Source organism: Biomphalaria glabrata, chromosome 16 (genome assembly GCF_947242115.1).
Source record: "Biomphalaria glabrata chromosome 16, xgBioGlab47.1, whole genome shotgun sequence".
NCBI lineage: Eukaryota > Metazoa > Mollusca > Gastropoda > Planorbidae > Biomphalaria > Biomphalaria glabrata.
In genome coordinates this window covers 27,515,035-27,533,798 of record NC_074726.1, presented here as the reverse complement: position 1 = coordinate 27,533,798, position 18,764 = coordinate 27,515,035, and the positions used below count along the sequence as shown (strand labels likewise).

At 35.0% G+C, this 18,764-nt stretch overlaps 1 protein-coding gene across 1 annotated transcript; it reads right to left on the bottom strand.

Annotated features, from left to right (window-relative positions):
- Positions 1 to 1,529: 1,529 nt before the first annotated feature.
- LOC106078256 (ubiquitin-like modifier-activating enzyme 5) lies at positions 1,530 to 18,746 on the bottom strand. The gene is made up of 13 exons (XM_056014273.1): positions 18,631 to 18,746; positions 17,750 to 17,963; positions 17,073 to 17,118; positions 15,983 to 16,072; positions 14,324 to 14,433; positions 13,881 to 13,967; positions 13,504 to 13,588; positions 11,986 to 12,090; positions 11,293 to 11,420; positions 7,676 to 7,811; positions 6,676 to 6,754; positions 5,308 to 5,417; positions 1,530 to 1,657 (listed from the first exon to the last, which is right to left on the bottom strand). Exons 2-13 carry the CDS (start codon positions 17,899 to 17,901, stop codon positions 1,580 to 1,582), a joined length of 1,206 nt encoding a protein of 401 aa, XP_055870248.1. The 5' UTR covers positions 17,902 to 17,963; positions 18,631 to 18,746; the 3' UTR covers positions 1,530 to 1,579.
- Positions 18,747 to 18,764: the final 18 nt, after the last annotated feature.

Below are 18,764 nucleotides of genomic sequence, written 5' to 3'. Positions count from 1 at the left end.
ATCAAGATAAATTTTCTATTTTGCAAACTAGATCTAGAAAGATCTATTTAAATGTACAATCTAAAATAATAAGATGATCAGAATCAACAGGTTTGAAATATTAAGGTCTAGGACTGTCAAAACAGCGACGTAATCCTGTTATTATTTCCATGGAAACTAAAAAGAAAAAAGCTGTTTATCATGGATTTGCGAGAAAATATATATATATATATATATATGTAATTAATATATAGCTTCTTTTATTTAAATTGGGATCACATAATTTCTAAACTTCGAAAACTAAAAATCATTACTTTTCTGACAAAGAAGAATTATTCCCAAGATTCATATGGCGAATTCCCTTACAACTTGAAAAAGAGTTCCATACAGAAGGATCTGATAACCAAATTTGTCGCCGTTTCCAGTCTGTATATAATATATATAGGTCTAGGTCTATAGGCCTAGCATTAGAATGCTATGTACTGTGAGAAAATTGATCTATACATTGGCTTAACCAGGAATTTTATTTTGGAAATTGGGGGGAAAGGGGCAGTGTGAACATTTTCAATTTTTTAAAATCTATCTTTCATTATTTTTTAATAGCAATGTAATCACACTTACAAAAAGTTATCATCTTCATGAAAGAGGAATTTTCTTTTTAAAATGTTTTTATTTGTTTAGTTAAAAATGTGCAATGTTTGTTTTAAAATGTTGTTCTCTAAAAATTCAATCTAAAGATTTAAAGACATTTTAAAAAGTCATGTGTTTCTTTGATTCTGGTTTGCAAGATCTTAATAAAATGTGCCAAAATTTAAAAAAATAACTTTTTTTTTTACATTTTACATTTAAATTTTTTTAAATTGATGTATAAAATAGGAACTTTAAGCTCTGGACAATGTTAAAAAAAAAAAAGAATGAAAACTGAATTAAACAAATAAACTAAGATCATCACCACATTTATAACTATCACTGAGTCAGCCAGTGAGCAGCTTTGTCAATTAAAAGAAAATATCGTTCGCTTTCACATCTCAGATAAGTTAACATAATTTCATATTTTGACCAAATTATAGGAAAGAAGAAACATAATTTGTCACATTTTAAAATAGGTGGAAAATGTATTTCCTGAGGGCCAAATGTTTCTTAATAAAACACTTAAAGAAACAAAAGACCAGCTGTAAAAATTTACCGGCAGTTTAGTTTTGGGAGGTAACGCAACATTCCAGACAGAAAGCGAATTAAATTAATATATTTCCTAGTGACAGAGACGTGAAAACTCAAAATGTTGAATGCCACAGTTTGAAACTGTAATATCACAGCTTGATGTAAACAGAAAGAAAAATTGAAGCTAATTTAATTTTGATGGGGGTCAAATCAATGCCGCAAGCATTACTTTGGAGTATTAACCATGACAACTTTGTTTTTAGCTGTAATGGATTCAAATACATTTGATGGGAACATGATCTCACAGTACATGTTCCTACAAGGGAACATCTCCAAGACTCTTGACTGTTCACACAACCAAAAGGAAATAAATGCAAAGACAAGAAGTGTTTATACATGCACAACAAACTGTATCATCATTGAAGTTAGTGACTAGACTTTATAAACTCTGCATCTGTTTCATCAAGTCCTCTAAACTCAACTCTGTGTTTGAAACAAGCTCAGATGAGTCAGCCTCCTGGAAGAAAATACAGAAAAACATTAATTAAATTAAAAAATAAGAAAAGAAAAGCCATCTAGGAATGGACAATCCAGTTTCAGAAAACTCATTGACAAAATATTTAAACAAGAGAAATATGCTAATTAATTATTTAAATATTCATACAGCCCTATCTTTACAGTATTGATACCGGCCTATCATCACACCCTAACAACATGAGGAAACATCCAAGGATCAAACATAAAGGGTTTGTTAAACAATTCTAAACTACATCTGATAACACTGAACCAAAATATTTCTGTCAATCCTAGTTCTCAAACTGCAATTAGGTAAAACTCAGCTTGCAATGTTGGTAAAAAGTAATAAGTATATTTAAACTTTATTGAGATATGTAAAAAACCTTTCCACCAACCACCCCTTGAATGTTAACAAATTATTTATTCTTTAAAAGCATTTTCTGACATTAATATACTTATAAGTGCTCTTAGTTATCCAATGCTCCAAGGACCTACATAATAATAATAAAAAAAGTATTTTTAAAAAACAATCACCACTTGAATATTTAATTATAGTAAAACTACTCCATAACTATCCTACCCAAGTAAGGTAGAAGTATTTTAATCTTCTGAGTGTTGTCAACTAGACCATACATAAAAAATAATTCAGATTCCTTAAAGCTTTTATTTGACCTTGTTTTAGTAAAAGTAAAGAAATAGCTTTGAAAAGCTGATATATAGTTATTATTATTATATTATATTGAAAATCAGTTTGATAAAAAGTCTATCACACTTAATATAAAAGTAATAGTGTCTGGTTTGGCATCCACTACCATTATCTTTTATTTTTCTATGTATATTTGAAGTCTGAGTTGCTCTTGTCAGTATTTTATGTAAATGTAATAAACAGAACTAGATATTTGGTCTTCTCTTTAGTTCAATCACTTCAGCTCCCAGCCATAGGTGGAACTTAACGGAATGTAACAGTGACGTTGAAGAGTCTAAGTGAAAGAGTTACACACAAATCAATCCAAAACAAGTTAACAATGTGAAAGTTGACAACAACTTGAAATCATTGTATGGAAGAACGTTGGAGGGGGTGGGTGGGGGGCCTCATGTCCCTCATTTCAATTGTTAGTATACAGGAAACAAGAAAATTTAATACGTTTTATTAGAAGTTGTTTTTTTTTCCGAATCTTATAAGAAAATTCTTAGTCTTTTTTCCTAAATCGATTTCCATTTTTTGCTCTCTATTTCTCTTAATACAACATAAAAGCAGTGTAAGTATCATCTAGTGTAAGTATCTTCTAGTGTAAGGATCATCTAGTGCAGGGGTGGGCAACATGCGGCCCGCCAAAGTATTTTATGCGGCCCGCCGACCCCTACAGAAATCAGGTGTACCCACAGTATATAGATATAAAAATGCTAATATTTAAAAAAAAAGCATCTATATAAATTATTGAAACTGTCTCATATTAAAAAACTTTAAGTAAACGAAGATTATGCTTATTGGCTATACATCAATACACTTAATTCAAGATACAATGTCTGAGTGTTGCTTGGAACAAGATGACAAGTGTAACAACTGATGGAGCTCGATCTTTGGCTGAGAACCATAAACTTGAAACAGGAAAGCTAGCACAAAGCTGCATAAAATTTTATCATTTAATTGAAACTTCCACACTATAAAAATACCCACCAAAGCTAGGGGAGTTAACCACGGGTAATTCTGATTTATGAAAAAATAATACAATGTATCCGCTAGCTTAGCATGGGCAAGGCATAGGAGAAGAATATAAAATCTCAAGGATGAAATTGTTATGTTGCTTGAAGAACATTGACTGTGACTTTGTTACCAATATTTCTAATGAAGAGTGGAAGACAAAATTTTCATGTGCTCTATAATCAATATTGCGATTGATTGTTTACACATGAAATGTAAATGCATGTTAAATCTTTGTAAACGGGACCATCCCATTTCTACAGGCAAGCAAAAAAAAAAATGTTTTTGTCATTTTCCTTTGCTGAAAGGTGAAACTATCTTTAATGAAATGATTAAAAGTACAACACTTATTAAGAGAAGCTGATTCAGCTCCAGAGGACATAACTCCAAGCAAAGTTCCAGTCAGCACTACCACGGAAGCCCTATGGGTGCCAGAAGCTGTATTTTCACATTTAAAAAAACTTTGCTGCTGTTCACACTGAGTACATATACATCAGTTCTTCTTCTTTGTTCTCATTTTATATGTTGGAGGGATCAGATCAGTAATCCTATATCTGAGATGAACCGCGTAGTGGTTTCCAGATCAGGCAGCCCTACGAATAGTCTTTGGAGAGTCCTGTTCGGGTCCCTTGATTTAGTATGCACCATTGAAGGACATGGTCAGCATTCTCTGGTGATGCTCCACAAGGGCAGGTTTCGGTCGTCCCGACATTTAACTTCCGGAACATATATTATTGTCTCATTCAGTGAGCAAGCATTTTTTTTGTTGAGACTAAACAAGTATAATCACTGGTCAATGTTGACTGACTTTAATTAGACAGCAGTCAAACAGGACTAACAACTAGTAAGTTAGTTTCACAGTTGAGAAACATTATGCACGAGTTCAGAAGTAAAATACTGCACATTAAGTACAACTGTATATTTGTGGGGATATTGTGATATAAAAAGATAGCAATTAAAAAAAATCGTAATACAGTGTTTAAATGAATTAAATGACATTCTACACAGCAAGCTTAACTTTCTAAGATATATATATATATATATATATATATATGCGGCCCGCAATTCCCAATTTTTTAAAATGCGGCCCTCGATACAAAAATGTTGCCCACCCCTGATCTAGTGTAAGTATCTTCTAGTGCATGTATCTTCTAGTGTAAGTATCTTCTAGTGTAAGTATCTTCTAGTGTAAGTATCTTCAAGTGTAAGTAACTTCTAGTGTAAGTATCTTCTACTGACAAATGTTTTGATAGTTATGATAGTTGATTATTCTAGGCAAACATCAAACAACTCACTGAAGACAAATACACTAAAGATATTTATAGTCTATTTTTTTTCAAAGCCATGAAAACATATCTGATGATACTAGGTCTATCTTCATCCTCTAAATTTTTTACTTTAATTTTTAAAGGCACTGAAAAGATATCTGAAGTGACTAACAATGCATTTGATTTCAGTTGAGTGGTCTTTGAACTATTTGAGCCCCTAAGACATTGAATGTATTCTAAGTAATACTTTAGATGACTACACTACTTCGCATCATCCCCCTTTTATTCAATTTCAATTGAGTGTTCATAATGGGTGTCTGTGGATTGGACTCACAAAACACAAACAGCAAAGTTTTAATATTGGAGTGAAGATTTAGACACAATGGATGGCTACATCGTCATGTGATATGTGGGCGAGTTCATACCCTTCCTGCTGCCATCCCCGTCATCCTGCGGGAGGTTTGGACCAGGAAGTAGAATATGATATGCATGGTAGACTGTGATTCAGTCACCTCAATGGTGCCGAGTTCATACCCTTCCTGCTGTCATCCCCCATCGTCCTGCGGGGGGTTTGGACCAGGGAGTAGACTATTTTCAACTCTGGAGGAACATCCGAAACATATAAAACATTTTACAAACAACTATTTCATACAAAAACAACTAATCAGAATCAAACATTACCTGTTGGACAGGTTTAGTGTAGGCTACTGTCACACCGTGTGTTAAACTGGGCACATCCCCCTGTGCAGCCTGAGCTTCTTCGGCAGTGGTTTCAGACACAATCTCAATACCTAGACAAAAAATGTGAATATTTTCTTTAAAACAAATATATTCTTTCACATTTTCAATTATGATATAATACAGTAACTGTTTATAGTTCTTCATACACATTTGAATAAAATATTTTTCACCACAAATTTGAAAAAGATGGATTGAATTCACTGCCAGAGATCACATTTAGAGGTTTTGCTAATTGTGTGAAGAAATTTTCAGGATTTACAACTTTTTGGTGAATTGTAACCTTTTTTTTTTTATTTAATAGGGTGTCAAATGACCATTAGTATGATCAAGTGAATTTGTTTGTCCTAGCTGTTTGTTAATCCCCCCTGGAGGGTAAGGTGTGTAAAAACACAGAAATCAAAAACTCTACCACAAACTATGTAAAAACACAGAAATCAAAAGCTCTACCACAAACTATGTAAAAACACAGAAATCAAAAACTCTACCACAAACTATGTAAAAACACAGAAATCAAAAACTGTACCACAAACCATGTAAAAACACAGAAATCAAAAACTCTACCACAAACTATGTAAAAACACAAAATCAAAAACTCTAACACAAACTATTTCCAATATTTAATACAGCGCCACATTCATATAGAGATGTCGGCAAGCGAGACATGAGAGCCACAGGCATCAGCGAAAGATGTGGGAAAACATAGCCAAAGAGCGGAGTGCATGGAGACAGACTGTGTGTGCTGGGACAACCCTTGCTGAGAACAAAAGAATTGAAGCGGCCTTAATCAAGAGGGAAAAAAAGAAAGCTGCCCTGTCCGCTAGCCCTGAATCAGAGGCATACACATGTACGAATTGTGGCAAAGTCTGCCGTTCTAGAATTGGCTTGATTAGCCACACCAGATTCTGCCCCGTCTCAAGATTAAGCCAAAACCAGTGACTCATTTGGGCGCATCCATTGCCTTTCGAGACAATAGGAGCCATATACATTTTGGCCAGATGTTGCTTCAGAAAAGAGAAAAATATTTCAAAGTAAATTTTTTAAATATTATATTAGGGAGTGGGTGTGAGGAATTTGTCTAAAATGAATTTTTTAAGTTGTGTGTCATGTTTTTATAAAAAAATTAAAATCACTCTAGAAATGGTCTGATATTCAGTAGTGACTTACAAAAAGGTTTGTCAACACTGATTTATACAAATAACTTTCCATATGCCTATTGAATAGCCTGAAGAATTGCCAAAACTAAAGAAACACCACACAAAAAGAGAAAAACAAAACGTTAAAAACAATAAAAAATGGCAGATAACTTACTCCATTCATTGTCCTCATGAACTGCCGCCAACTCTTCCACTTTTTCTACCTCCACTTTAGGTTTGGCTGCTTCTCTCTCCTAGCAAATAATGTAATGAAGAGTTAAAAATGTGTCCTTTGCTTAATTCATTAATAGATGAAATGAGTATTTTGAATCAGCCAGTATTTTAATTTTTTTCTGCTATTGTTAAAATAATTTTGTATAGATTTGATTGGTGTGATCCCTTTATCCATTGAAGCAAAAAATATTCTGATATTGAATTTACTGTAGACACTTTATGAAACAACCAGAATTAAATTAAATCAACATCAAAAGAAACAATGTCTTCCTTTCTCCTTGTCATTAGTTTCTATTATACAACACTGTTGTTTGCTATAGAATTAGATGAAACCAATTTCCTTCAAATCCAGAACTCATATTGCTCGTCAGTCATGGTAGTGCTGAACTGTGCTAAATGATACTCTCAACAATGTCTAGGACGCTTTATCCAAAGATCACAAGCGCCAAAGAAATAATACAAAATACTTTATGCTACAAGCACAAAAGTTAAAAAATTTGATTCTGTACTGCTAAGCAAGTGCTAACACACTTTAGTACATTAGATACACCGTAGACTTCATTTCTGAAAATCCCCCATACTTGTGGAGTTCCAAATTCACAAATTGTTCTTTAGTAGTTGCTTTCATAAATTTTCTATACTTGTGGATTTCATAATTTTTTTTTCCCTTTTGGATTTCATAACTTTATACTTGTGGATTTCATAAATTTTCTATACCTGTGGATTTCATAATTATAAATTTTCTTCCCTTGTGGATTTCAGATCAATGGGGGCAAGTGGAATTCATACATTTTTCTACACTTGTGGAATTCATAATTTGTTCTTGACAAGCGGCTATCATAAACTGTAGTAAAACTGTTTTAAAATCCTTCTATCTATGCTGCATGAGAAGATATACTATGCTTAAGACATTCAAACATTTAAAAGATATAAGAAAGTACCTGGAAAAGCTGCTGCTGTTTGCGACAATGTGTATCGTCACACTGAGGGTTCGGCTTCATTCTCATTGTAGGAAAATAATCTTGTAAAGCATTGTAACCTAGGTAGTAGGAAACCTGGCCAAACTTGAGTAAATACCTGTAGACAAAAAATATGTATACCTTGCAACATTATAAGGGACAAGTGAGTATAAGAATTCTACCTTGTTATAGAGTTAATGAAGTATTTCTATCAGCGGCAGTATTGTTATCAAAAACTTATTTTGTAACATTCAAAGTTATGGTGGCTAGTATGGTGTGATACAATAGTTTGTTTTGTTTTACAGGTATTGGATGTTCCTTCAGGGTTATAGATAATTTTCTTCCGAGTCCAGACTTCAGCAGGATGACGGGGATGGGAGCGGGCAGGGTATGAACCCGGGACCACTGAGAAGTCCGAACGACAGCCATGAGTGCATAACACATGGCCAGCAAATGTAGTAAGCATTTCAAAGAACATCTAGTTAGAAAAATGCCATATATCATATATCAGGCTTTAACATATTTGATTAAAGCATAGAGTGACCATAAAGTGAAGACTACAACACTCTAAATCAATGTGGTGAAACACACTAAATCAATGTGGTGAAACACAATCAATGTGGTGAAACACACTAAATCAATGTGGTGAAACACACTAAATCAATGTGGTGAAACACACTAAATCAATGTGGTGAAACACAATCAATGTGGTGAAACACACTAAATCAATGTGGTGAAACACACTAAATCAATGTGGTGAAACACAATCAATGTGGTGAAACACACTAAATCAATGTGGTGAAACACACTAAATCAATGTGGTGAAACACACTAAATCAATGTGGTGAAACACACTAAATCAATGTGGTGAAACACACTAAATCAATGTGGTGAAACACACTAAATCAATGTGGTGAAACACACTAAATCAATGTGGTGAAACACACTAAATCAATGTGGTGAAACACACTAAATCAATGTGGTGAAACACAATCAATGTGGTGAAACACACTAAATCAATGTGGTGAAACACACTAAATCAATGTGGTGAAACACAATCAATGTGGTGAAACACACTAAATCAATGTGGTGAAACACACTAAATCAATGTGGTGAAACACAATCAATGTGGTGAAACACACTAAATCAATGTGGTGAAACACAATCAATGTGGTGAAACACACTAAATCAATGTGGTGAAACACACTAAATCAATGTGGTGAAACACACTAAATCAATGTGGTGAAACACAATCAATGTGGTGAAACACACTAAATCAATGTGGTGAAACACACTAAATCAATGTGGTGAAACACACTAAATCAATGTGGTGAAACACACTAAATCAATGTGGTGAAACACACTAAATCAATGTGGTGAAACACACTAAATCAATGTGGTGAAACACACTAAATCAATGTGGTGAAACACACTAAATCAATGTGGTGAAACACACTAAATCAATGTGGTGAAACACAATCAATGTGGTGAAACACACTAAATCAATGTGGTGAAACACACTAAATCAATGTGGTGAAACACACTAAATCAATGTGGTGAAACACAATCAATGTGGTGAAACACACTAAATCAATGTGGTGAAACACACTAAATCAATGTGGTGAAACACACTAAATCAATGTGGTGAAACACAATCAATGTGGTGAAACACACTAAATCAATGTGGTGAAACACACTAAATCAATGTGGTGAAACACACTAAATCAATGTGGTGAAACACACTAAATCAATGTGGTGAAACACAATCAATGTGGTGAAACACACTAAATCAATGTGGTGAAACACACTAAATCAATGTGGTGAAACACACTAAATCAATGTGGTGAAACACAATCAATGTGGTGAAACACACTAAATCAATGTGGTGAAACACACTAAATCAATGTGGTGAAACACACTAAATCAATGTGGTGAAACACACTAAATCAATGTGGTGAAACACAATCAATGTGGTGAAACACACTAAATCAATGTGGTGAAACACACTAAATCAATGTGGTGAAACACACTAAATCAATGTGGTGAAACACACTAAATCAATGTGGTGAAACACACTAAATCAATGTGGTGAAACACACTAAATCAATGTGGTGAAACACAATCAATGTGGTGAAACACACTAAATCAATGTGGTGAAACACACTAAATCAATGTGGTGAAACACACTAAATCAATGTGGTGAAACACACTAAATCAATGTGGTGAAACACACTAAATCAATGTGGTGAAACACACTAAATCAATGTGGTGAAACACACTAAATCAATGTGGTGAAACACACTAAATCAATGTGGTGAAACACACTAAATCAATGTGGTGAAACACACTAAATCAATGTGGTGAAACACACTAAATCAATGTGGTGAAACACAATCAATGTGGTGAAACACACTAAATCAATGTGGTGAAACACACTAAATCAATGTGGTGAAACACACTAAATCAATGTGGTGAAACACAATCAATGTGGTGAAACACAATCAATGTGGTGAAACACAATCAATGTGGTGAAACACACTAAATCAATGTGGTGAAACACACTAAATCAATGTGGTGAAACACAATCAATGTGGTGAAACACACTAAATCAATGTGGTGAAACACACTAAATCAATGTGGTGAAACACACTAAATCAATGTGGTGAAACACACTAAATCAATGTGGTGAAACACACTAAATCAATGTGGTGAAACACACTAAATCAATGTGGTGAAACACACTAAATCAATGTGGTGAAACACACTAAATCAATGTGGTGAAACACACTAAATCAATGTGGTGAAACACACTAAATCAATGTGGTGAAACACACTAAATCAATGTGGTGAAACACACTAAATCAATGTGGTGAAACACACTAAATCAATGTGGTGAAACACAATCAATGTGGTGAAACACAATCAATGTGGTGAAACACAATCAATGTGGTGAAACACAATCAATGTGGTGAAACACACTAAATCAATGTGGTGAAACACACTAAATCAATGTGGTGAAACACAATCAATGTGGTGAAACACACTAAATCAATGTGGTGAAACACACTAAATCAATGTGGTGAAACACACTAAATCAATGTGGTGAAACACAATCAATGTAGTGAAACACACTAAATCAATGTGGTGAAACACACTAAATCAATATGGTGAAACACACTAAATCAATGTGGTGAAACACACTAAATCAATGTGGTGAAACACACTAAATCAATGTGGTGAAACACACTAAATCAATGTGGTGAAACACACTAAATCAATGTGGTGAAACACAATCAATGTAGTGAAACACACTAAATCAATGTGGTGAAACACACTAAATCAATATGGTGAAACACACTAAATCAATATGGTGAAACACACTAAATCATTGTGGTGAAACATTCTCATGATGTTACACAAACATAGAAATGCATCAACAATTTTATAAGAGTAATTTTAAAAGAAAAATAAATAAAACCAACTGTAGTTAAATCAGAGCGATGAAAACAGCTATTAGCATTTAAACACAGTGGTGTTTCACACAGTTCTAGGGTTAGTGACTACTGAAAAAAAAAAGGCAACATAACAAGAGGACTTACTTGAGTACATTCTGTACCAGAAATCCTGCAACTACAGCCATGGTTGTGGGCAGGCTAGCAGCACAGACACCTTCCTTCTTGAGTGTCCTCTCATCTGTGTGGGTGGCTACCACAAGGGGAGGTGCACACTAAAGCAAAATATTAATCACTGGTTAGTAGTTTCATAAACACAAAAGAAGTATTAAGTATCAATTTGTTGAAATTATTTTTCTGATATGTGAATGGTACAAATTTTAGCAGAGGTAGGTATATGATCAGAGGGGCTGCTGTAGCTGAGTGGTAAAGCGCTTGGCTTTCGAACCGGGGATCCCAGGCTCAAATCCTGGTGAAGACTGGGATTTTAAGGTTTGGGTCCTTTGGGCACCACTGAGTCCACCCAGCTCTAATGGGTACCTGACAATAGTTGGGGAAAAGTAAAGGCGGTTGGTCGTTGTGCTGGCCACATGACAACCTCGTTAACCGTGGGCCACAGAAACAGATGACCTTTACATCATCTGCCCTATAGACCACAAGGTCTGAAAGGGGAACTTTTTATCTTCAAATTGTTATTTACAATTTGAACAGACGACAAACTTTCCCTCATTAAAAAACATGTTTCTTTCCATCCATTCTTTATCTGCTTTATATCTGACAAGATTCAAATCCACAAATCGTTCCAGCCAAGCTATCTCTAAGCTGCCAGTGATGACTTACAGCAAAACAGGAAGTGTCGCCAGGTACTATGAACTGTATGTGTCCAGACACAGCATTCTCACTGACGCCAGATTCAAACCAAGACTGACCAAGCTCATTGCAAGCCTGAAGAGATTTACATTAAGAGTTTGTAATAAAATAATGAATATACAAAATAGGTCAATACCAATTATGTGCAATAATAAACCAAACATTCTACTGATGACATATATACAAGGCCAGTAATTATATGATTGTAATCTTTCAGATTCAATTTTTTTAGCAGCATAATTTATCATTGCTTTAGAAACTTATATAATCCCTTTAGCTACTTGTAAAGCATACACCACTCCATTGACTGTGTCATTCAATGCAAGTATATTCATAAAACCCAACCTTCACTTTAAATAATTACATTTATTTACTTAAAAATCAGAAAAGCAAAAAAAAATTATTAATTTCTTTTTTTGCAACATGTTTAGAAATGTGGTGTACACATTCAATAGCTAATATAAGTCAATGTACATTCAAAAACTAAACTAGGATAAATATATAGAAATTATATGTAATAATGAATTAATGGATAGAGAAGGGTGGGGGCTGTTGCAGAGACAGGAAGGGCAGAATAGAAAATAATCATTCCCAATTTTCAAATATCAGGCATTATCAAAAGTTTTTTTTTTTTACTCTTTCTCTCCATAATTATTTTCCATGTTCCGATAAAATTCTTCATTTTGTCATTAGTATTTTTTCCCTGTTATGGTTAAGCTTGAATAACTTTGGCGTTTGTTACCAGAAAATGTTTTATCTGGTATAGAATTAAAGGGGAATGCATGCTCTTTTTATTTAACACAAAGTAAAGTTTATAAAATCTAATTTAATTTAATGAGGTCAAATCAACGATGGTATCATCAATTAGGAGAAAAAGAGTTAATTTACAAGCTAGCCTTGAAACAAAAAAAATATAAAAAATTGAACATTTTTTTAGTTGACTAAAACAACAGCACAACCTTTTAGAACTTTCACACAAGCTACAGGAGGCGTTGTAGCTGAGCGTTAAAGCACTTGGCTTCCAATCCGGGGTTCGAATCCTGATGAAGACTGGGATTTTGAATTTCTCGATCTTCAGGCGCCTCTGAGTCCACCCAGCTCTAATGAGTACCTGACATTAGTTAGGGAAAAGTAAAGGCGGTTGGTCGTTGTGCTGGCCACATGACACCCTTGTTAACCGTAGGCCACAGAAACAGATCACCTTTACATCATCTGTCCTATAGACCACAAGGTCTGAAAGGGAAACTTGACTTTACTTTTTAAACAAGATACGCCTGAGGTTTATTGGTTGCCGAAGAGGGAGAGTCAAGGTAGACAGCATTTCTTTTTTTTTGTCCTGATCAATAAATAAGATCGCACTTTGGGAATAACTTTCCTCCATGGAATCAGTTTATACCCTTGGAAGCATCTGTTCATCTATATCTCCTGATCATAGGCAAAACATACAAAAGTACGAAGTACGGATAACATGGCAAGAGGAACACTCACCGTATTGATTGCCATTCGAGCCTCAAAGTTATCCACACAGCTGAGAACTAGATCAACAGGCTTATCTTTTTCCTTACCACCCAACCTGTGTAAAAAACAACAACATTGTTGCATTAATACAATGATGTATGAGATGAAACTGACTTAGAATGTCTAAAATACATACAATACAAACTATGATGTAGGAATGGTTGTGTTTTGTGTCCATATTATTAAGTGTTATGTGAATTCTATTTATGTTACACAGTCTAAGTCCTCCGTATACAAAGTGGTCTTTACTCTATGCTGAGTCAAGCATCTATTGTCCAATGATTCTGTCTCCTAGCTAACTATAATGAACCATTACACTTGTCAGCTATGTAAGTAATTGAACTTGCCTGATTCTGTCCATAAAATGCTGGAAATTGTCCACTGTAGTTATATTGTAGTTGTAGACTTCAAACTCCACATCAGGGTTGATCTCTCTGTACAGACAAAAGGTCAAGGTAAAAACAAGATTCTCTTTTGTTTTGGTCTGAATCAAACAGAAAACAATGTTTATGACGGATGGGTAGTTTTAGCTTCACAAAAGTTTTTTTGTAAATATATTCCTTGCTGATGCTAAGTAGCTCTTTAATTTAATAAATCTTTCAATGTATTCCTCATACCTTTCCAACGTTTGTATGATACATTTAAATAGCAAACTTTTTTTTTTCAGAAATATACATTTTCACCAACAGAAACAATAAAGTTATTGTTGGAAGCCCTGCACTGACCTAGATCTTTTAATATTTAGAGAGTGAGTGTACCACAATAGGCCTATCTCAAGAGCTAGTTTTACCTGAGGGTTCTCTCTGCTGCCTCTACCTTACTGAGACCTGCTTGGTGGGGTTGGTAGAACAGGCGGTTCATATTGGCCAGCTCAACTTTATCATAGTCAAACAGCAACAGCTGAAATAAAATGAACAATTTGAATACTCAAGACAGTCTGGTAATATTATGCATCAAAAGTATAAACCTTTATATGTTTTGTTTTATCATCATCATCATCAAACTCCATTAGAGTGAGGGCTTGAGAGGCTCAAATCCTCTCTTGCAAAAGCCCTGGACAGAAACCCTGCTGTCTTGCGTAGTGCATGAATGTCGCCATACAGGTCGAGAATTTTGGGTTTCCCGGACCTGTCGAGACGGAGATCAGCAAGTCTGGGGCAGTCAAACAGAATATGAGGCACAGTTTCCTCTTCTTCCCCGCAGCGAGGGCACCGTGAATCGAAATTTGGCCATAGCCGCGAGAAATATGAGCCAACAGGACAGTGGCCTGTCCTGCACTGTGCTATAATAGCTTGCTCAGGCCTAGACAGCCTCCACCACGGGGAAGTGCGGTCAGGGCGCCTCATGCGCTCCCAGACTCCACGGGCTTTTTGGGACTTGTCCCAGCACTCAAACCACTTTTCCATTTCTGTTTTTTGTATTATAGCCAGGGCTTGATGAAAGCTTACAGCCTGATCAGTGGGTGGAATTTGCCCTCCCTGGTGGGCCAAAGAGTCTGCGATTGTGTTGCCAGTCACACCTATGTGACTCGGTACCCACTGCATTATTACAGGGGTGCCATAGCGTTGTTTGATGTTATGTGAAGCCATGTTGATATTGGGGGGCCATGGTCTGGGGCTTTGCAAAGCAGGTAGTACAGATTTTGAGTCAGTGACCACAACAATCTGTGTTGCCCTCAAATGTCCCTCGCAGAGTTGAGAGTCAATGACTTTTAAGGCTTCACAGACTGCCATGGTCTCCGCATCAAAACTGCAAACTGTTTTGTTTTAAGAGTTTGGACATTTCTTCAGAAATGAAGATTAATATGTCTTCACCGAAACTTCTTGCGGCAGGTAGGAAATGGAAGAGAGCTGGGTTGGAACTTGGGACCAATGTGTTGGCAGCTTAAGCACATACCACATGGCCAGGCAGCTATCTGGCATACAACAGTCTATCTTAGAAACATAATTTAAAATTTTGACCTGCAGGACCATGTGATCCACATGGAAGGTGTAGTCTACAGGTATCTACTAGGGTGTAGTGCAGTAGGACTGACATGCACAAAGAGAAACCACTCCAATTTGTATGTGACAATAATTCAATAAAAAAATTTTTATCAGCTAATAATTCTTTTTTTCATTATCAAAAACATATAAATTATAATAACATTTTGTCATTGTTATTCTTATTTCTTATTTGTGAAATGTTTTCTCCGATTTTAACTGTTACATAAAGAAATTATCTTATCTTATATTATACAGACATTACTTCAAAAAAGAAGATGATTAAATGATTTATTTAAATGGTAGTGTAAAAAAGTTTCAAACTGTCGTGGAATTATGCAGTGATATATTTGGAGTATTCTAACCTGAAAATAGAAAAATGTTTCCCCACTAAGGATGAATATAACAATTATTTCTTTAATATTGTTATTTTGTTATTTAGTTTTTTTTTTGTCAAGGGAGCTTACTTTTCCAATGCCGCACCTAGTCAACATTTCTGCTGTAACACTTCCTACACCACCAACACCAACTACAGCGATGCTGAAACTTCGAATTTTCTGCCGAAGAAAAAAAATGCAACTCAAAGACTTCATCATTTTCTTTTATATATATATATATATATAATAATTTAATTTACATAGCCCTGGTAGCTAACATAATGTAAGCTCCTGAGTTAAAATGACAAAGTAATTTAAATAAGTTTTGAACAGACAGGTCTTAGTGTTCCTTCTGAATGTAGTGAAGCATGTTGTTAGAGCTCAACAGAAAATAAGTTCCAAAACTTTGGTCCATGCAAGCCTGGAAACAGTGAGGGAAAGTAGAAGCACATTTGGAAATATTGATTCTATGGAGCTCAAAGATCAGTCCACTAAGGCAAGCAGGAATTTCCTTGTTAGAGATGCATTGATAAAGTATTGCCGACATGTAGTGAAATTGTGGGAGAGAACTAGACAAAAGCCCATAGCTTAAGATAACAAAAACAGAAAGTGGAGCTTTATAGGACACACTATGCGAAAACCAGCTGTGTTGCAAGGCCAGCACTTGATTGGTATCCACAAGGAAAGAGGAAAGTGGGCAGACCCAAGCGAATCTGGAAAAGGTTCATCATCAGTGAAGCTGAAGATACTGTAATAACTTATCAGAAGATAAAGAAACCTGCCCAGAACTGGTGGAGAGGTGTGGCTGCGGCCCTATGTTCCCCTGGCAGTGCATAGGATTAAGTCGCTGTGTAGTCGATTCTTATAGTCACATGGAGCAAATGGAGTGTGCACAGATGAGAATAGCTAAATTGCATCTAGTTTCAAGTAGAACTATCAGTGTAGTGCTGTTCTGAATTTGCCGAAGCTTAGCCACTTTGTCATCAAGCATACCTGCCTGCACAGCATTGCAGTAGTCAAAGTGGGAAAGTATAAGTGTAGTTGTGCTGGTTCCACTTAATAGGACAGACACATTTAGTTAATCATCAATATACTCAGTTCAACTTCATGTGTTTGGCAGAGATTGTCATTTTACTTTCTTCAATAAAACAAGAGTTAACTATCTGAACATAAAACTAACCTCATAGTCTTCAACTATGCCCATTCGCTTCAAAGCCATGAGTCGACTAAAGAAAAAGAAAAGGTTCTATTAATATTTATGCATGCTCATGATCTGAGATCTTAAATGCAAAAAAAAAAATGTATAAAAAGAAATAAAATAATTTTAAGGAAACTCATTTTTATCATAAGGGTATGGTGGCATATTGTAATGTGGATGACTCACTGATACAAGAGTCTCAAGTTTGACTCCTGGAGAAGGCCAGATTTTTCTAGATGTACCCAGTTCCCACAATTCAGCGATATTAATAGAATTTTGTAACTGCTTCCCATATAACATTTTTATTAATCTTTTTTAGTTTTATTAGCTTAAATATTTGCCACTTATGTCAACATGAAGTGACGTTTCCTTGTGAGATGTGCTAACCAATGATGTTGATGAAGGCATGTGTTCAGTGCAAAAAAACAAAACAACTGCCTTTATTTTCTCTAGTTAACGTTAGGCAACCATGAGACTCAAGCAGACTACTAAGAGATCAGAGAAAATGCTAAAATCCAGCCATAAAAAGAGATTCAAACTAGAGACCGTAGTTGTGTCTGTAAAACACTTTATTACCATTTGACCACCACAGTTGTGTCTAATTTATTTTCAGGAATAAGATAATTCGATACAGTAAATCTTAGTAATAAAATATACACCTGTAAGGATTGGAATCTACAACCTCTGCGCTCATCTTTGCAATAGGTTCTCGCTTTGCCGTACCCTTTAGTTCCTGAACTTTCCTCGTCTCTTGCTCAAGCTTTTCTCTGAGCTCTACTCTAGTTTTGTTAAGTTCCTCTATGGTAGCCATGATGATTTGTTAGTTTGGTCAACTTGAAATGGAGTATTTTATGCTGTCTAGAAGCACCAGGGCTGAAATTTAGACATGTTCAGATTAAAAAAAAACATTGACAGATCCAAAAATCAGTTACACCATTTTTCTAAGCTTGTTAATGTCATTGGCACTGCCACTAGGCCAGACTAGGCTAGGTCTACTTTAGATCGAGATCTACCTATTTACTACTACTCTAGACTCAGTCTAGATCTAGCTATACTCTGTCATACTCTATGGCCCAGTATGGCACAATAGATAAAACAAAACTGAAAACAAAAAAAAACAGGGAAGCAGGAGAACTTGACTTGGCACTTCACGTTACAAGTGTTTAGATCTAGTCACTTTCTGTAGTGCACTGAAGACTGAAGTCAGTGAAGAGTGAACTTGAAGTAGGTCTGGTAGATCTAGATATATATATATATATAATGTCTACTAATGAAGACTTGAAGAAGTTGTTTACTTTTCAAGACTTTTGATTTGTGTACGAATTTGTTCTAGATTCTAGATGTAGATCTACATTCTAGATGTAGATCTACATCTATTATTATTTATTATAATATTATTTATAAATTATAGTCAATCTAGATCTAGATCTATAACTATAAATAGATCTAGACGACTATGACTGATCATCGACGACGAATCGATAATTTCAAATTACAATGATGTCAAGAAATGGTAGATTTAAAATATTAAACTATTTACCAAAGCCAATTCAATATTGATAGATGTAGTCTAGATCTAGAGTCTAGTAATAATAAACTAGAACTTCTAGTAGTTCTAGAATACGTGTAACTGTAAAAAGCAAGAGTCTAGCAAAAATATTTTGAACTGCTACC